The sequence below is a fragment of the Ranitomeya variabilis genome, chromosome 8 (genome assembly GCF_051348905.1).
Source record: "Ranitomeya variabilis isolate aRanVar5 chromosome 8, aRanVar5.hap1, whole genome shotgun sequence".
Taxonomy (NCBI): Eukaryota; Metazoa; Chordata; class Amphibia; order Anura; family Dendrobatidae; genus Ranitomeya; species Ranitomeya variabilis.
The window spans coordinates 27,211,078-27,233,064 of NC_135239.1; the positions used below are offsets into that span (position 1 = coordinate 27,211,078).

General features: G+C 44.6%; 1 protein-coding gene across 1 annotated transcript in view; it reads right to left on the minus strand.

The window, feature by feature from the left end:
• Positions 1-17,514, minus strand: part of LOC143788360 (G-protein coupled receptor 54-like) — a 29,330-nt gene extending 11,816 nt beyond the window's left edge. Inside the window, exon 1 of the mRNA XM_077277992.1 lies at positions 15,864-17,514. Coding sequence (XP_077134107.1) covers positions 15,864-16,128 — 265 coding nt within the window. The 5' untranslated portion in view covers positions 16,129-17,514. The remainder of the gene's footprint in view (positions 1-15,863) is intronic.
• Positions 17,515-21,987: the final 4,473 nt, after the last annotated feature.

Genomic DNA, 21,987 nt, shown 5'->3' on the forward strand with positions numbered 1-21,987 from the left:
TGTCCATGATTTGTAGGTCATGAATTTTCTCCATTTTGTTTCCGTTTCTGGTTTATTTCTTCGTGATTTGTGTTGTGTTTTGTCGTCTGATTGGAGCTTTGTTCTTATGTTTTGTTCTGTTGTATTTTATTTGTAATGTATCATAGTTAGTGTCAAGTGAAGTATTTTTTATTTAATAAAAGACCTACAATCTATTGCTCCCTGTTATCAGACATTTCAGGATGGAACGAGATGATAACTTTAGGATAGGTGAATGCAATCTATTTCTCCCTGTTATCAGCCATTTCAACTGCCTGTTCGGACAAAGAAAAAAGTCCTGTTCATTTACAGCAAGTTGACGTCTTAAAAATGGTGACTCACGAGTTTATTAGAAAGTTGCAGCAGAATAACAATGAAAGGTTTATTTACAGACTTTTTTTATATGTATTATGGCACATGTGATAAATAACGGGGGTCCATCTATAGCGCTCCCTCAAAAAGAGCCGGGGACATTGGACTTTCTGTATTTTTTTGTAATGCTTTACCTGCTGAGAAAACTAATCAATGAAGGACATTTTAGCAATGGGGGGATTTTTTTTGTGGAGGTTGGCATGAGTCAATGTGACAAATAATGTAATATACTTTCACACGTCCAAACTTTGAAAGTTAGGAAATAGGGAGCCGTACTGTGCAGTGCGCTGCGGCAGCTTTCACTTTGCTCTACGCCATTTCCCTAACGTGACCCAGTCTTGTATATGTGCCCACATAGAAATATGACTCCTACTAAAGCCCAGCAGTTCTCCCACACAGTATGATACCACTTTTATGGTCTCCACACACTATGATGCCCCCACATAGTACATGGCCCCCCAGACAAGCAAAGATGCCTCCACAGTTTCACCACACAACATAATCACCCCACAGCTGCTCACACACAGTATGATGCCACCAAAGCCCTCCACATACAGAATGATGCCTCCATAGCCCCCACACACAGTATAATGCCACCAAAGCCCTCCACATACAGAATGATGCCTCCATAGCCCCCACACACAGTATGATGCCATCAAAGCCCTCCACATACAGTATGATACCACCAAAGCCCTCCACATACAGTATGATGCTTCCATAGCCCCCCACACAGTATAATGCCACCAAAGCCCTCCACATACAGAATGATGCCTCCATAGCCCCCACACACAGTATGATGCCATCAAAGCCCTCCACATGCAGCGTGATAATCCCACAGCCCCCACCACACAGTATAATGCCACCAAAGCCCTCCACATACAGAATGATGTTCCCATAGCCCACCACACGCAGTATGATGCCATCAAAGCCCTCCACATGCAGCGTGATAATCCCACAGCCCCCCCACAGTATAATGCCACCAAAGCCCACCACACACAGTATGATGCTCCCATAGCCCATACACACAGTATGATGCCACCAAAGCCCTCCACATACAGTATGATGCCCCCATAGCCCTCCACACACAGTATGATGCTCCTGGAGCGCCCCCAGTAGGGCAGCGGGGTACTCGGTACCGGGTCCTTCGGTTCTCGGTGGGGATGTCATGGTGGCTGACCCGGTCCGTGGCCCTAGGGGCGTCCGTTAATAAATGGGGGGAAAGGTCTTTAAAGGGATAATCGTGACGCCACCTGTGGTATTCGGTCAGGGTGACCGACGCTGCTTAGGGGTCCGCTGGGGTGATGTGATGGCAGCTAGATGGTATACCTTCCCACAGGTGAAGTGTATCCCCAGGGCTTCCCAGAGTGTAGATGGTGGATGGTGTGAGGCGCAGTGAATAACGAGGACACAAGGTTGCAGTCTCTTTACCTTTTACTGAAGGCTTCAGCATCCACAGTCCAGGGTACAGACCACAGGGCAGGCAGAGTCCGGCCGGTCCGAAGGCAAATCCAGAGTCCCCTTATCCAGGTAGAAATCAGTAGCCTTCCTCTAGCGCCTGTGTGTTGTAGTACCTCCCTGCTGAGCTTCTCGGTGAGGTCCTCACAACTATTCTGGATGTTAAGTCTCTTTCTCTCTGTCCCCCTGATGGATAGGATAGGACAAACCCGTATGACTGATGGCCTGAGGCTTTTTACAGGGACTCTAACACGCCCCGGCCTCCGCAAGTTGCCACCGTGTCTCCTGGGTATAAGGTCGGGCAGCTAACGTGGAATTAACTGTCCTGCCAGTCTCTGAAGTAAAGCGTAGAGGTCCTTACTCCCTCGGTGTTCCGGCTACCGGGGTTCCTTCGCCTCAGAAGGAGGCAGCCTTTCACAGGGCAGAACTCCTTCTGGTTTCCTCTCCTTTTGCTGTGACTTCGTTTCTCACCCTCTGCAATACACCTCTCTTCTAATGCCTCTTTCTTAGGATGCTGCCGCACGTGGGGCAGGCGCAGCTCCGTGGACCTTCGTCCTCCTCAGACCGCAGTCTGGATCTGACTGGAACTCGCTCCAGCCAGCTTCTACCTCTCTTTCTGTCCAGACCACCAGTTTTACCTAATTGTGAGGAGTGCCCTAATAGATAGGAGCGTAGCTCCCCCTGGCGGTCTGGAGTGTGAAGTGTGTTGTGTGGTTTGTGATACCTGGTAAAGAGATCTCCGTTATTGCCTTCAGACGTAATATCACTCCCCCTGGTGGAAGAACGATATTACTGCAACGACCAGGACTCTGGGGCGCTGCACTCCCATAGCCCACCACACACAGTATGATGCTCCCATAGCCCACCACACACTGTATGATGCCACCAAAGCCCTCCACATACAGTATGATGCTCCCACAACCCACCACATACAGTATGATGCTCCCATAGCCCACCACACACAGTATGATGCTCCCATAGCCCCCAGACACAGTATGATGCTCCCATAGCCCACCACACACAGTATGATGCTCCCATAGCCCACCACACACAGTATTATGTTCCCATAGCCCCCACACACAGTATGATGTGTTATGACCCCAATGGCGAGGGTCTCAGAGGAACGTGGAAGTCTGCAGAATACAAAAATCCAGCTCATAGGGCAGTGGTAACTGGGTTGACCATATATCTACTCCTAACGCCAACACTAGAAGTAGCCGGGGATCATTCCTACGTTGATTCTAGATGACACGCGCCAGCCGGAGAATCTAGCTACCCCTAGTAGAGGAAAACAAAGACCTTTCTTGCCTCCAGAGAAGGGGACCCCAAAGCTGGATAGAAGCCCCCCACAAATAATGACAGTGAGGTAAGAGGAAATGACAAACACAGAAATGAACCAGGTTTAGCACAGAGAGGCCCGCTTACTAATAGCAGAATAAAGAAAGGTAACTTATATGGTCAACAAAAACCCTATCAAAATCCACACTGGAAATTCAAGAACCCCCGAACCGTCTAACGGTCCGGGGGGAGAACACCAGCCCCCCTAGAGCTTCCAGCAAAGGTCAGGATATAGATTTGGAACAAGCTGGACAAAAATACAAAACCAAAACAAATAGCAAAAAGCAAAAGGCAGACTTAGCTGATATAACTGGAACCAGGATCAGTAGACAAGAGCACAGCAGACTAGCTCTGATAACTACGTTGCCAGGCATAGAACTGAAGGTCCAGGGAGCTTATATAGCAACACCCCTAACTAACGACCCAGGTGCGGATAAAAGGAATGACAGAAAAACCAGAGTCAAAAAACTAGTAACCACTAGAGGGAGCAAAAAGCAAATTCACAACAGTACCCCCCCCTTAGTGAGGGGTCACCGAACCCTCACCACGACCACCAGGGCGATCAGGATGAGCGGCATGAAAGGCACGAACTAAATCGGCCGCATGAACATCAGAGGCGACCACCCAGGAATTATCCTCCTGACCATAGCCCTTCCACTTGACCAGGTACTGAAGCCTCCGCCTGGAGAGGCGAGAATCCAAGATCTTCTCCACCACGTACTCCAACTCGCCCTCAACCAACACCGGAGCAGGAGGCTCAGCAGAAGGAACTACAGGCACAATGTACCGCCGCAACAAGGACCTATGAAATACATTGTGAATAGCAAACGACACAGGAAGATCCAGACGAAAAGATACAGGATTAAGGATTTCCAATATCTTGTAAGGCCCAATAAAACGAGGTTTAAATTTGGGAGAGGAGACCTTCATAGGAACAAAGCGGGAAGAAAGCCATACCAAATCCCCAACGCGTAGTCGGGGACCCACACCGCGGCGGCGGTTGGCAAAGCGCTGAGCCTTCTCCTGTGACAACTTCAAGTTGTCCACCACATGATTCCAGATCTGCTGCAACCTATCCACCACAGAATCCACCCCAGGACAGTCAGAAGGCTCCACATGACCCGAAGAAAAACGAGGATGGAAACCAGAGTTGCAGAAAAAAGGTGAAACCAAGGTGGCGGAACTAGCCCGATTATTAAGGGCAAACTCAGCCAACGGCAAGAATGTCACCCAATCGTCCTGATCAGCAGAGACAAAACACCTCAAATAAGCCTCCAAAGTCTGATTAGTTCGCTCCGTCTGTCCATTAGTCTGAGGATGGAAAGCAGACGAAAACGACAAATCAATGCCCATCCTACTACAAAAGGATCGCCAGAACCTGGAAACGAACTGGGATCCTCTGTCTGACACAATATTCTCAGGGATGCCGTGCAAACGAACCACGTTCTGAAAAAACACAGGAACCAGATCGGAAGAGGAAGGCAGCTTAGGCAAAGGAACCAAATGGACCATCTTGGAAAAGCGATCACATATCACCCAGATAACGGACATGCCCTGAGATAGCGGAAGATCAGAAATGAAATCCATGGAGATATGTGTCCAAGGTCTCTTCGGGACAGGCAAGGGCAAGAGCAAACCGCTGGCACGAGAACAGCAAGGCTTAGCTCGAGCACAAGTCCCACAGGACTGCACAAATGACCGCACATCCCTTGACAAGGAAGGCCACCAAAAGGACCTGGCCACCAGATCTCTGGTGCCAAAAATTCCCGGGTGACCTGCCAACACCGAGGAATGAACCTCGGAAATGACTCTGCTGGTCCACTTATCCGGGACAAACAGTCTGTCAGGTGGACAAGACTCAGGCCTATCAGCCTGAAATCTCTGCAACACACGTCGCAGATCCGGAGAAATAGCTGACAAGATAACTCCATCTTTAAGAATACCAACAGGATCAGCGACTCCAGGAGCATCAGGCACAAAGCTCCTAGAAAGAGCATCGGCCTTCACATTCTTTGAACCTGGTAAATACGAGACAACAAAATCAAAGCGGGAGAAAAACAATGACCAGCGGGCCTGTCTCGGATTAAGGCGTTTAGCAGACTCGAGATACATCAGATTTTTGTGATCAGTCAAGACCACCACACGATGCTTAGCACCCTCGAGCCAATGACGCCACTCTTCAAATGCCCATTTCATGGCCAACAACTCCCGATTGCCCACATCATAATTTCGCTCGGCAGGCGAAAACTTCCTAGAGAAAAAGGCACAAGGTTTCATAACAGAGCAACCAGGGCCTCTCTGCGACAAAACGGCCCCTGCCCCAATCTCCGAAGCAACCACCTCAACCTGAAAGGGAAGTGAGACGTCAGGCTGGCACAAAACAGGCGCCGAAGTAAACCGGCGTTTCAACTCCTGGAAAGCCTCCACGGCAGCAGGAGCCCAGTTAGCTACATCGGAGCCCTTCTTGGTCATATCCGTCAAAGGTTTCACAATGCTAGAAAAATTAGCGATAAAACGACGGTAGAAGTTAGCGAAGCCCAAGAACTTCTGAAGACTCTTAACTGACGAGGGCTGAGTCCAATCAAGAATAGCTCGGACCTTGACTGGGTCCATCTCCACAGCAGAAGGGGAAAAAATGAACCCCAAAAAGGGAACCTTCTGTACACCAAAGAGACACTTTGAGCCCTTGACAAACAAAGAATTTTCACGCAAAATTTTAAAGACCAACCTGACCTGCTCCACATGCGAATCCCAATTATCAGAAAAAACCAAAATATCATCCAGATAAACAATCAAAAATTTATCCAGATACTTCCGGAAAATGTCATGCATAAAGGACTGAAAAACTGAAGGCGCATTGGAGAGCCCAAAAGGCATCACCAAGTACTCAAAATGACCTTCGGGCGTATTGAATGCGGTTTTCCATTCATCACCTTGCTTAATGCGCACAAGGTTGTACGCACCACGAAGGTCTATCTTGGTGAACCACTTGGCACCCTTAATCCGGGCAAACAAGTCAGACAACAGCGGTAAAGGATACTGAAACTTGACAGTGATCTTATTTAAAAGCCGATAATCAATACAAGGTCTCAAAGATCCGTCCTTTTTTGCCACAAAAAAGAATCCCGCACCAAGAGGGGAAGAAGACGGACGAATATGTCCTTTCTCCAGAGACTCCTTGATATATGAACGCATAGCGGTATGTTCAGGTACCGACAGATTAAACAGTCTTCCCTTAGGAAATTTACTGCCTGGGATCAAATCTATAGCACAGTCACAGTCCCTATGAGGAGGCAGTGCACTGGACTCAGACTCACTGAAGACATCCTGATAATCAGACAAATACTCCGGAACTTCCGAAGGCGTAGAAGAAGCAATAGACACAGGCAGGGAATCCCCATGAATACCACGACAGCCCCAACTTGAGACTGACATAGCCTTCCAGTCCAGGACTGGATTATGGGTCTGTAACCATGGCAGCCCTAAAACAACCAAATCATGCATTTTATGTAAAACCAGGAAACGTATCACCTCGCGGTGTTCAGGAGTCATGCACATGGTAACCTGTGTCCAATACTGCGGTTTATTTGCTGCCAATGGTGTAGCATCAATACCCCTAAGAGGAATAGGATTTTCTAATGGTTCAAGAGTAAAACCACAGTGCTTAGCAAATGAGAGATCCATGAGACTCAGGGCAGCACCTGAATCTACAAACGCCATGACAGGATAAGATGACAGTGAGCAAATCAAAGTTACAGACAGAATAAATTTAGGTTGCAAATTACCAACGGTGACAGGACTAACAACCTTAGCTATACGTTTAGAGCATGCTGAGATAACATGTGTAGAATCACCACAGTAGTAGCACAAGCCATTCCGGCGTCTATGAATTTTCCGCTCATTTCTAGTCAGGATTCTATCACATTGCATTAAATCAGGTGTCTGTTCAGACAACACCATGAGGGAATTTGCGGTTTTTCTATCACATTGCACCGAATTAGGTGTCTGTTCAGACAACACCATGAGGGAATTTGCGGTTTTGCGCTCCCGCAACCGCCGGTCAATTTGAATAGCCAGTGCCATAGTATCATTCAGACCTGTGGGAATGGGAAAACCCACCATAACATTCTTAATGGCTTCAGAAAGGCCATTTCTAAAATTAGCGGCCAGTGCACACTCGTTCCAATGTGTCAGCACGGACCATTTCCGAAATTTTTGGCAATACACTTCAGCCTCGTCCTGCCCCTGAGACATAGCCAGCAAGGCCTTTTCTGCCTGAATCTCAAGATTGGGTTCCTCATAAAGTAAACCGAGCGCCAGAAAAAACGCATCAAGATCAGCCAATGCCGGATCTCCTGGCGCCAGCGAAAAAGCCCAATCCTGAGGGTCGCCCCGTAAGAACGAAATAACAATTTTTACTTGCTGAGCAGAATCTCCAGATGAACAGGGTCTCAGGGACAAAAACAATTTACAATTATTCATGAAATTCCTAAACTTAAACCTGTCTCCGGAAAACAGTTCAGGAATCGGTATTTTAGGTTCTGACCTAGGATTTCTGATAACATAGTCTTGTATGCCCTGCACACGAGTAGCCAGCTGGTCCACACTTGTAATCAAGGTCTGGACATTCATGTCTGCAGCAAGCATAGCCACTCTGAGGTAAAGGGGAAAAAGAAAAAAAAAACTCAGAATCTTCTTTCTTATAATCCCTCTTCTGCAATGCATTAAACATTTAATACAGGCCTGGCAAACTGTTATGACCCCAATGGCGAGGGTCTCAGAGGAACGTGGAAGTCTGCAGAATACAAAAATCCAGCTCATAGGGCAGTGGTAACTGGGTTGACCATATATCTACTCCTAACGCCAACACTAGAAGTAGCCGGGGATCATTCCTACGTTGATTCTAGATGACACGCGCCAGCCGGAGAATCTAGCTACCCCTAGTAGAGGAAAACAAAGACCTTTCTTGCCTCCAGAGAAGGGGACCCCAAAGCTGGATAGAAGCCCCCCACAAATAATGACGGTGAGGTAAGAGGAAATGACAAACACAGAAATGAACCAGGTTTAGCACAGAGAGGCCCGCTTACTAATAGCAGAATAAAGAAAGGTAACTTATATGGTCAACAAAAACCCTATCAAAATCCACACTGGAAATTCAAGAACCCCCGAACCGTCTAACGGTCCGGGGGGAGAACACCAGCCCCCCTAGAGCTTCCAGCAAAGGTCAGGATATAGATTTGGAACAAGCTGGACAAAAATACAAAACCAAAACAAATAGCAAAAAGCAAAAGGCAGACTTAGCTGATATAACTGGAACCAGGATCAGTAGACAAGAGCACAGCAGACTAGCTCTGATAACTACGTTGCCAGGCATAGAACTGAAGGTCCAGGGAGCTTATATAGCAACACCCCTAACTAACGACCCAGGTGCGGATAAAAGGAATGACAGAAAAACCAGAGTCAAAAAACTAGTAACCACTAGAGGGAGCAAAAAGCAAATTCACAACAATGATGCCACCAAAGCCCTCCACATACAGTATGATGCTCCCACAACCCACCACATACAGTATGATGCTCCCATAGCCCACTACACACAGTATGATGCTCCCATAGCCCCCAGACACAGTATGATGCTACCACAACCCACCACATACAGTATGATGCTCCCATAGCCCACACACACACATGATGCTACCAAAGCCCTCCACATACAGTATGATGCTCCCATAGCCCCCACACACAGTATGATGCTCCCATAGCCCACACACAGTATGATGCCACCAAAGCCCTCCACACACAGTATGATGTCCCCATAGCACTCCACATACAGTATGCTGCTCCCATAGCCCTCCACGTACAGTATGATGCCCCCATAGCCCTCCACACACAGTATGATGCTCCAATAGCCCACCACACACAGTATGATGCCACCAAAGCCCTCCACATACAGTATGATGCCCCCATAGCCCTCCACACACAGTATGATGCCACCAAAGCCCTCTACATACAGTATGCTGCTCCTATAGCCCACCACACACAGTATGATGCCATCAAAGCCCTCCACATACAGTATGCTGCTCCCATAGCTCACCACACACAGTATGATGCCATCAAAGCCCTCCACATACAGTATGATGCCCCCATAGCCCTCTACACACAGTATGATGCTCCCATAGCCCCCACACACAGTATGATGCCATCAAAGCCCTCCACATACAGTATGCTGCTACCAAAGCCCCACACACACAGTATTGTGCCACCAAAGCCCTCCACATACAGTATGCTGCTCCCATAGCTCACCACACACAGTATGATGCCATCAAAGCCCTCCACATATAGTATGATGCTCCCATAGCCCCCACACACAGTATGATGCCATCAATGCTCTTCACATACAGTATGCTGCTCCCAAAGGCCCACACACACAGTATGATGCCACCAAAGCCCTCCACATACAGTATTAAGCTCTTATAGCCAACCACACACAGTATGATGCCACCAAAGCCCCCCACACACAGTATGATGCCCCTAGTCCTGCCACACTGTCTCTCTTGCAGATCATGAGGGTGGAGGACACAGATACCTACCACAAACTCTCGAACAGCTCCCAAAATTCACCAGGAGGGTTGGGAAGTATACGCTTCATATCTGTCAATATACTGTAGATGTAGAGTATACAGGTGTAGAGTTTTGAAAGTGGAAGTTATACAGGGTGTATAGTGTATGCAGTATACAGAGTACTGTATAGGGTATAGTATAATTAAGGTGTAGTACATAGAGAGTGTTTTATATAGAGGGTATAATACTGTCTATCTATATGACTGGAGCAGTAACGTCACATCAGCTTGTCCCATCTCTAGCCAGTCACTGAGCGCAGTGCTCGTGCAGAGGTCGATGGCATGCGACGCAGCGCTCAGTTACTGGTTAGAGCAGTGACACGCGCTGTTGATGTGACATCACCCTCCTAGTCACAATACCAGGACTGCAGCAGAAGCCGGCGCTGGGTCCTGGTGGGGCGATTACCTGATGAGTTTGTTATGTACTTTACACACTTTGGGGACCACATTACTGAAAGTGGACAACCCCTTTAAGAATAGCGGAACTAAGAATTAGTGATCTGACAGGGGACATTAATATCTATATGTCACTTAGTGAGAAATTCTATAATCATGTGTATCAGACGCCGGGGTGTAATTGATGTAGGGCAGTATTAGCAAGGCAGAATTCAGACATCCATGTACTACGAAGCACAGATCAGCGACAGGTCTCCTGATCCAAACTTAAAGAGGTTTTCCCATGAACAAAGTATATTTTAATCAATAGATCTTGGAATAATAATAATTTCCACAATTGGAGGTGATTAAATAAAATGTTCCTGTGCTGAGATAATCTTATAAATGTGCCCCTGCTGTGTACTGTGTAATGGTCGTGTCCGACCGTACAGGAACATGGTCTGATCGTACCACATCTCCTGGGCAGGGGAGGAAGCAAAAGAGAGCAGGGGACATTTATAAGATTATCTCAGCACAGGAACATTTTTTTAACACATCCAATAGTGGAAATAATTATCATTCCAAGATCTATAGATTAAAATCAACTTTTGCTTGTGGGACAAACCCTTTTACCATACCACAGAACCATCCCTGATCCAGAAGGACTGTCCTGAATTTGGGGAGCAGTCTCGCTGTAGCTAGGGGCTACGTCCCGACTTCAGCTTTATCTGTCATCTCAGCGCACAGATACCTCTGAACAGAACGGTGGAGCAGGGAACCATCAGATCCCTCCTCCACTGTTCAGTGACTGGAAATCCGGCCAGGACCCTTTAGTGCTTTGAGCCCAATATTAGAAAAGTGCGATATGAATGTTTCCTTGTTTTCATCACGTGACACTTTCACACGACCTATAGTCCTGGCAGGACATTCAATCTCTGCATAGACTGAACAATGGCGGAGAGTTTCAATAGCTAGGCAGCTGAAATGAGAAGCAGGGTTCATCAGGGTGTCGATGTATCAGATCTGTGTGTACACTATGGGGACATCTTACTATGTGGGGGCCAATATGGTGGATGCTCGGTTTGCCCAGACTCATGGTCTCGCTTGTGACCCATTCCCATATTTGCTATCGACTCTGCGTCTCTTGGTCAGCGGTGTTTCACGCAGATGGTGCATAATCTAAGTCTGCGGATAGGGGCGCTTCACAAGGAACTCATTTTGTGCTATGTTCTTGTAGGTCTCCCGACTCCTATTGTGCTTGTCCTCCCTTAGTTGGTTATTCATAATCCCGTGGTAGACTGGCAGAGATAGTTAGGTGGGGGGATTTCTGTAATATCATCTGCGTGAATATCCATCTCTGGCCCTGAAAGGCAGACTATGAAAGATTATATTTCCGAAAGTCTTGGTAAGAGACACATCAGACCTTTCTCTTCTACCGTTGCAGTAGGGTTCTTTTTTGTCAAGAAAGAAGATGGGGGTCTGTGTCCTTGTTTAGACTTTCAGGATTACCATCCAAGACCCTTATCCCCTTCCTCTCATTCCTGATTTGTTTAATCAGATTATTGGTGCAAAATGTTTCTCCAAGTTGGACCTTAAGGTACCTTCACACTAAGCGACTTTGCAGCGAGAACGACGACGATCCGTGACGTTGCAGCGTCCTGGATAGCGATCTCGTTGTGTTTGACACGCAGCAGCGATCTGGATTCTGCTGTGATATCGCTGGTCGGAGCTAGAAGTCCAGAACTTTATTTCGTCGCTGATCACCTGCTGTCATCGCTGGATTGGCGTGTGACACCGATCCAGCGATGTGTTCGCTTGTAACCAGGGTAAATATCGGGTTACTAAGCGCAGGGCCGCGCTTAGTAACCCGATATTTACCCTGGTTACCATTGTAAAAGTAAAAAAAACCAAACACTACATACTCACCTTCTGATGTCTGTCACGTCCCCCGTCGGCAGCTTCCCCGCACTGAATGTGTCAGCGCCGGCCGGCCGTAAATCAGAGCACAGCGGTGACGTCACCGCTGTGCTCTGCTTTATGGCCGGCCGGCGCTGACACATTCAGTGCGGGGAAGCCGACGGCGGGGGACGTGACAGACATCAGAAGGTGAGTATGTAGTGTTTTTTTTTTTACTTTTACAATGGTAACCAGGGTAAATATCGGGTTACTAAGCACGGCCCTGCACTTAGTAACCCGATGTTTACCCTGGTTACCTGGGTGCTGCAGGGGGACTTCGGTATCGTTGAAGACAGTTTCAACGATGCTGAAGTCATTCCCCTGATCGTTGGTTGCTGGAGAGAGCTGTCTGTGTGACAGCTCCCCAGCGACCACACAACGACTTACCAACGATCACGGCCAGGTCGTATCGCTGGTCGCGATCGTTGGTAAGTCGTTTAGTGTAACGGTACCTTTAGGGGAGCCTATAATCTGATTAGGAGCAGGGCTGGGGAAGAGTGAAAAACAGCCTTTAACACTCCTGAGGGGCACAATGAAAATCTCATCATGCCATTTGGTCTGACTAATGCTCCTGCACTTTTCCAACATTTTGTTAAATGATATCTTTCGTCATCTGGTGGGTAAGTTTGTGGTAGTATATCTCGATGATTTTTTTTATTTACTCACCCGATTTTGGGTTTTATCAGGTACACGTCACGCATGTGTTACAGATTTAATAAACTGTATGCTAAGCTGGAAAAATTCATGGTCGCTATATTTTATTATTATTTATTTATATAGCACCATTGATTCCATGGTGCTGTACATGAGAAGGGGTTACATACAAGTTACAGATATCATTTACAGTAAACAAACTAACAATGACAGACTGGTACAGAGGGGCGAGGACCCTGCCCTTGCGGGCTTACATTCTACAGGATGGTGGGAATGGAAACAATAGGTTGAGGGTTGTAGGAGCTCCGGGGTTGGTGAGGCGGTAGCTCCGGTAGTGGTGAGGAGGCAGCGGGGTCAGTGCAGGCTGTAGGCTTTCCTGAAGAGGTGGGTTTTCAGGTTCCGTCTGAAGGATCCGAATGTGGTTGATAGTCGGATGTGTTGGGGCAAAGAATTCCAGAGGATGGGGGATATTCTGGAGAAGTGTTGGAGGCAGTTGGGTGAGGAGCGAATAAGTGTGGAGGAGAGAAGGAGGTCTTGGGAGGACAGGAGATTACGTGAGGGAAGATATCAGGAGATTAGTTCAGAGATATATGGAGGAGACAGGTTATGGATGGCTTTGTAGGTCAGTATTAGTAATTTGAACTGGATACGCTGAGGGAATGGGAGCCAGTGAAGAGATTTGCAGAGGGGGAAGCGGAGGAGTAGTGAGGAGAGAGATTAATTAGTCAGGCAGCAGAGTTAAGGTTGGACTGGAGAGGTGCAAGGGTGTTAGCAGGGAGGCCACAGAAAAGGATGTTGCAGTAGTCAAGGCGGGAGATGATGAGGGCATGCACAAACATTTTAGTAGACTGAGGGTTGAGGAAGGGACTGATTCTGGAGATATTTTTGAGCTGGAGGCGACAGGAGGTGGAGAGAGCTTGGATGTGCGGTTTGAAGGACAGTGGTATACAAGAGGTGCCGTGTCTAGGACACCTGGTGTCATCCTCAAGGTTCTGGATGGACCATGAGAAAGTCCGCACAGTGTTGGAATGGGACCCTCCGGAAAATCTGAAAGCCCTACAATGCTTTCTGGGATTTGCTAATTATTATCATAAGTGTATCTAGAACTTCTCATCAATTGTCAAACCACTCACGGACATTACCAATATGGGCACAGATTTTTCCAGTTGGTCTGACCTTGCCCGTTGGGCATTTGTTTCTCTAAAGAAATGTTTGCTTCAGCTCCTGTACTCATTCAGCCTGATGTTTCACAACCATTTATTGTTGAGGTTGACGTGTCTGAGGTTGGGGTTGGGGCCGTCTTATCTTTATCTTTATCTGGGGCCTCCACTAACTATAGACAAAAAAAAACAGTACACAGGCAAAGGTGTTTCTCTGTCACGGCCTCTGACCTATTGCACTATCAAGGTGCAGCGGACCCAAGTTAAGATGGCAACTGCACAGGTGCAATAATACCGATGAGGCATCCAGCCTACAATCAGGAATTGGCACACCAATGCAAAAAGATAATCTGTATGTGGCATGTTCACACAGAGAATGCAGAGCATATGGCTCAGCCTATTAATGACGCCATATAGCGGGCTAACCAGTGCTGACTAATGCATCCTGTGTGAACAGAGGCCACAGTTTACAGAGCCATCTAGGGTCCAACTGCACCCCGAAAAATATAAAGTGCACAAAAACATAACAATGTATGCAAGGTATTGGTTGATATTATGGCCACAATACTTAAGCTGGCAACCCACGTCAAGGGTCCTTACATCTTGCCAGTCCTAATCTAACAACAAAAAAACCCATAAGATGCCGTGACAGGTAAGCACCTTTGCCTGTATACTGTTTTTTTTTTGTCTATAGTTAGTGGAGGTTTTTCCTCTTATGGTTTCTTGTTATATATATACAGTATATATATATATATATGTCGTTGGAAAACTATGTTTAAATGACATGAAGAATTATTTTATGCAAAAGCTCATTTTAACACTCCATTGCAATTGGTTGTCATTGGATGCTAGGTGATAAAAATTGCATAGTACTCTCATTAAAAACGCATGTCCCACTTTTCTGGACCGATATCGGACCTTTTTTTACGTTTACGGGTATGAACCCGTACTCCCATTTTCTGTACAGGACACTGATGTGAAGTCATGTGATCAGCTATAGAAGAAAACTTGAGATTCCTTAAAGGGCCATACACGTAGTGCAGCGAATAATAGCATTATTATAGTGCACTCATATTTCTTTATACTTTACAATACAAAACCCATCAGGATGATTCACGGACCTGTCGCAAACTAACACACATACAACATAGACTTACACCACATGAGCTTACAGGCTACTAGCGGTCCAACATAATGTGTATCTATTTTTAGAGGATTATAGTGATTACGGGGGAAGGGAGTGTTCTGGACTCGTTCTGGAACTTTGCAATCAACTTCTCCTTAGACTGACCTGGTGGATAACGGTCCGTTCTATTGTATTTTCCTGTCCTACAATTATCTTTCGAGCCTTTTCAGATCGTGGTTTTCTGGTCCATGCACATTTCCACCATCCAGTCACATACGTAAAAGGCTCTGACTGTAGTGCTGCCCCCTGTACTCTGCTGCCCCTAAGCACCTGCCTTCATGGGTTTGATGGCAAATGCAGCCCTTCCCCAACTGATAACAGGGAGCAATAGATTGGATTCAGCTTTACTACAATCATCTTCTCTCCAGCCTGATTTGCTGATAACAGGGAGCAATAGATTGTTTTCATTTGGTCCAACAGTCATCCTTTCTGAAAGTGCCGATAACAGATGACAATAGCTTACGGACCTGTCAACCTTTCTTCTGCTTTAAATGGTTGATAACAGAAAATAATACATTGTTTGCACCATAAATCAGCCTCAGCCTCTTCCAAACTTAAAATGAGTGATAACAGAGAGCAATAGCTTACATCTGAAATCACAGCTCTGGAGAGAAGATGCTGAATCTTGGTCAGAAGCATCTATGTCATGTAAACCTGACACATGGTAACATAAGGGGACGGTACCCCGACCCATGAGACAGGATCTGCACCAAGCTGGGGGGAGGCACTTACCTATGTAGAAGTTGGTGGCCGTTCTCATTTGTCTGTGCTTGGAAATGACATAAATGACAAGAGAATTCCCAATCAATCCCACCAACATAAGGAGGGCAAAAAACAGGGGCACCAGCCAAGCGTCCGTCAGAAACGGTGGGGGTCCGGTCTCTGTCTGGTTCACCAGGGATTCGTTGGTTCTGCTCTCATTCCACAGGACACTATCATTCATGTACTCCCATGGTAGGTTCAACATCTCATTTACCATATCCTCCCCCAGCGCCATTAACAGACCGGCACAGAACCAATCCAGAAATTACCCTGTAAATCCAAGAACAAGACTGGTGGAAAAGGTCACTGAAAACTCCACCGGTCCCCAGAAATGAAAATCTGAGTGTTAGCTATGAGACTCCAAGGATGTCTCAGTGACTGGACCTTATCTCCAGTAGATGTCTCAATGACTGGACCTTATCTCCAGTAGATGTCTTATTGACCGGACTTTATCTGTAGATATCTCAATAACTGGAAAAAATCACTTATAGATATTTCAATGACAGGACCTCGTCTTCTGTGGATGTCTGAGAGACTGGACCTCATCTGTAGATGTCTTACGGAATGGAGCTCATCACATTTAGATGTCTCAGTGACAAAAGGTCATCTTCTGTAGCTGTCTCAATGACTGGACCTCTTCTTTTGAAGCTATCTCAATGACTAGACCTCCTCTTCTGTGGATATCTCATTGACAGGACCTCATCTTAAGGGGATGTTTCAGAGACTGGATCTCATCTGTAGATGTCTCACTGAATGGAGATCAACATCAGTAGAAGTCTGAGTGACAAAAGGTCATCTTCTGTTGATTTCTCAATGACTGGACATCATCTTCTCTTTACGTCTCAATGACTGGACCTCATCTTATGTGGATGTCTGAGAGAATGGACCTCATCAGTAAATGTCTCATTAAATGTAACTCAAGACCTGTAGATGGCTCAGTGACCAAAGGTTATCTTCTGCAGATGTGTCAATGACTGGATCTCATCTTCTCTAGACATTTCAGTGACAGGAATTCATTCACTGTAGATGTTTCAGAGACAATACATCACCTGTAGACTCAACCTCACCTCCTGTAGATGTCTTACAGACTGGACTTTATCTCCTGTGGATGTCTCAGAGGCTGGACCTTATCTCCTGATGATGCCTCAATGATTAGACCTTATTTCCTGATGATGTCTCAGTGATTAGACCTTATCTCCTGATAATGTCTCAATTACTGGACCACATCTGTAGGTGGCTTGGAGACTTGACCTCATCTGTAAATGTCTCAATCACTGAATTATCTGTAGATTTCTCAATGACTGGACCTCATCTGTAGATGTTTCATAGACTTGACCTCATCTGTAGATGTTTCATAGACTTGACCTCATCTGTAGATGTCTCAATCACTGGATTATCTGTAGATGTCTCAATCACTGGACCTTATTTGTAGATGTCTCAATTCCTTGTCCCCATCTCCTGTGCGGGCTCTCCTCCTGGGCACAGCTCCATCACTTCCTCTAGGTTTCTTGGGTCCTTCTTCTCCGATGTGACAACTCTGCAATGTTTTATAGTGTAAGTCACACGTGTGTTGTGAGCAGAACGATGCAGCCTCGTATACAGTTTCCAAGCAACAAACCCCGTCCTGATGGCTGCTCTGCGCCTGGATAGGACATCGCTCCGCTCTGTGAGAGCGTCACCAGTGAAGGCGAGACATCCAATCATTGGTGGGAGGACGCTCACAATACAACAGTGTTTTGTAGGAACACAATTAAGCCGTCTACATCCCCACCGACCCCTCACAAATCCCAACGCCGAAGTCTCACATAAATCTTAAAGGGGATTATTCGCGTTGTTGCAATAACAAGTCTCATTGTCTTATAATGAAAAGTTCTGTAACTTTCTAAAATGCTCTATTCTTCAATGTCCCTATTACACCATCTGCAGTAAGGACATTCATGGACCTTACACAGCTGAGGGTTTGCTACAGTTGCATCCAGTCTAGACAATGTTCTGCGAGATGGCTGCTGATCCCATTGTTCTCCTGAAGATAAGCTGCTGGCCAGCATGTCAGTCGGCGGCTTTCTCATAGAGCGAGCGAGCGCTACTGAGTATGAGGGAGCAGGTTGAGATGGCCGTCGGATGAATGATACTTCGAAGATTGGTTCGGCCGACAGCCATTTCGTGTATATGAGCAGCTTTTTACTTACTTGTGACAGAGTGTGAACAGATCAAGAACTCCTGGGATCAGGGATATATTATAAACTAACTAAATGGTTTTTTTTTAAATGATTTTGCCCAACATAGAAAGTTATGAAACTTTGAAAATCACTTTATTAGGAGCCTTGACTTAATTCCTTACACAGAAGTGGCTTCTAAACCCCGGCTTTTCCCCAGTCTATTTGCTTGCCTTTCGCTGCATTGATATCATATCAAAATCATGTGGAGTACAGATGATGGCAGTGATGGGTCGGCACTTGTCTCCTCTGGGCGTTCCTCTGGGTGTTATGCTGATCAGGACAATCCCATGCAGCAGATTATTCCCCAGTGTTAGGCTGCCGTCACACTAGCAGTATTTGGTCGGTATTTTACATCAGTATTTGTAAGCCAAAACCAGGAGTGGGTGATAAATGCAGAAGTGGTGCATATGTTTCTATTATACTTTTCCTCTATTTGTTCCCCTCCTGGTTTTGGCTTACAAATACTGATGTAAAATACTGACCAAATACTGCTAGTGTGACGGCAGCCTTAGTGAGACACAACAGAGGCTGAGCTGACCCATCACTGCCATCAGCTGTACTCCAAATGGTATCAATACAGCTGAAGGTGCAGTCAGACCACAGTGTAAATTGGACCGAGATTGGACTGCAATACACGGATTGAACGGTGGCTCTCCCGACCCGAGCGTGATAGTTGCATTGAAATTACTAAAGCTTGGGTCTGGAGAGCTGCAGCCAATCTGTGCGTTGGGGTCCAATTTATACGGCCATCTGACTGCGCCCTATAGGCAAATAAATAAACTAGGGAAAAGCTGTGGTTCAGAAATCACTTAGTTGCATCATTTTTTTTTGTGTCAGGAATGAAGACAAATCCCATAATAAAGTGTTTTGCAAAGTTTCATAACTTTCCATACTTTGCAAAACAATTAAAAAAAACAAAAACAAAAAACACATTGCTAATAGTGATGATTGAACGTGCTTGGATAAGGTGTTAATATCCCAAAACAGATGACCACATAAATAAAAGTAGGAAACACCTCCAATTAACTATGGAACCAAAAACAAGGGAAGTGCAAAAATCCCAATAAAATATTCAATTTTTATTGATATAAATTAGATAAAATGTAAGACATATGTATTCATATCATGTACAATCGCAGGGGAAAACAGAACAGAGTGACAGCTGAGCAGATGTCACGCTAATTACCCAGTGGTAACATGTATAATAATGTTATATTATTATTAATATAGACAACGATCATAATCCATATGAACACAATAAAATGCTGGTGCATGTGGACCACAAAATAGTAATGACCAAAAAGTACCAAGCATATCAAAAGACATAAAATATATAAAGTGACAATGCACAGAGTAGCTAGAAGGGTACTAAAGTGCCATTAGTGATCCTACAATATCATAGTAATGAGAACAGTCTTGGCACAAAGAAAAGTTTTTAGCCTAAACTAAGTAAGTGAAACATTGTGCCAAGAGCCGGTATAAAGTAAACACATGTGTGCTATACCTGAATGTGGGCTGCTCAGTCAGAAAACACGCCCCGACGCACGTTTCGCAATCGTTTCTTCAATAGGGGGTCGGTGAGATGACATTCAGAAAAAAAAAATAGATTGTGATTTTCTAAAGACATTAACTGATGTGAATAAACTAGAAAAGGAATTATTATTTATTATTATTATTTGAATTTTGAATAACCCTCTACCCAATGCTGGTGCAGTGCAGGCAGCTTCTGCATTACTCATTATGAGCAAACACTATTGCAGTTTGCTCTTTTACCTTTAGAGGGCAGTATTGAGTGCAGTGCGTCTGCACTGAGGGTAGTCAGTGACCAGAGTTATCCACATGGTTATTCCAATCATCCATATTGCTTGACTGTGATGTGCGAATGCTCATAAATCTTTTTCCCATGCGATGATGACGGTTGTCCATCACGGCACTATTTTCAGATAAGCTGGGAGAGAACATAGTGCTCTCCGGGTTCTGTGATATATAATGAGTTCATTCTCTATGAGGCTGTAAGAGGATTTTTTCATTCTGTTCAGGGTTAATGAATCAGATATTTCATGACACAAAGAGAAATGATGTGGTGTGACGTCTCTAATATGATCCTCATGAACGATAGAACAGGAGTATGGCCATCAGTCACACATCGCCGACACATGGTTAAAGTCTGCTGACAGCACGGCGCTGAATATATGTAAATATATAGAATATAACTGAGCAAAACCAGGAAATAAACCGAGAAAATACAGCTACCCCTGATAACTCTGCATGCTGGCATACATTTTATATCAATACGTGTAAAATTACCCCTATGAACAAGAATATAACTACTATAATACTGCTCCTATGTACAAGAATATAACTACTATAATACTGCCCCTATGTACAAGAATATAAATATTATAATACTGCTCCTATGTACAAGAATATAACTACTATAATACTGCCCCTATGTACAAGAATATAACTACTATAATACTGCCCCTATGTACAAGAATATAACTACTATAATACTGCCCCTATGTACAAGAATATAACTACTATAATACTGCCCCCTATGTACAAGAATATAACTACTATAATACTGTCCCTATGTACAAGAATATAACTACTATAATACTGCCCCCATGTACAAGAATATAACTACTATAATACTGCCCCTATGTACAAGAATATAACTACTATAATACTGCCCCTATGTACAAGAATATAACTACTATAATACTGCCCCTATGTACAAGAATATAACTACTATAATACTGCCCCTATGTACAAGAATATAACTACTATAATACTGCTCCTATGTACAGGAATATAACTACTATAATACTGCTCCTATGTACAAGAATATAACTACTATAATACTGCCCCTATGTACAAGAATATAACTACTATAATACTGCCCCCTATGTACAAGAATATAACTACTATAATACTGACCCTATGTACAAGAATATAACTACTATAATACTGCCCCCTATGTACAAGAATATAACTACTATAATACTGCCCCCTATGTACAAGAATATAACTACTATAATACTGCCCCTATGTACAAGAATATAACTACTATAATACTCCTATGTACAGGAATATAACTACTATAATACTGCTCCTATGTACAAGAATATAACTACTATAATACTACTCCTATGTACAAGAATATAACTACTATAATACTGCTCCTATGTACAAGAATATAATTACTATAATACTGCTCCTATATACAAGAATATAACTACTATAATACTGCCCCTATGTACAAGAATATATCTACTATAATACTGCCCCCTATGTACAAGAATATAACTACTATAATACTGCCCCTATGTACAAGAATATAACTACTATAATACTGCCCCCTATGTACAAGAATATAACTACTATAATACTGTCCCTATGTACAAGAATATAACTACTATAATACTGCCCCCATGTACAAGAATATAACTACTATAATACTGCCCCTATGTACAAGAATATAACTACTATAATACTGCCCCCTATGTACAAGAATATAACTACTATAATACTGCCCTTATATACAAGAATATAACTACTATAATACTGCCCCTATGTACAAGACTATAACTACTATAATACTGACCCTATGTACAAGAATATAACTACTATAATACTGCCCCTATGTACAAGAATATAACTACTATAATACTGCCCCCTATGTACAAGAATATAACTACTATAATACTGCCCTTATATACAAGAATATAACTACTATAATACTGCCCCTATGTACAAGACTATAACTACTATAATACTGACCCTATGTACAAGAATATAACTACTATAATACTGCCCCTATGTACAAGAATATAACTACTATAATACTGCCCCCTATGTACAAGAATATAACT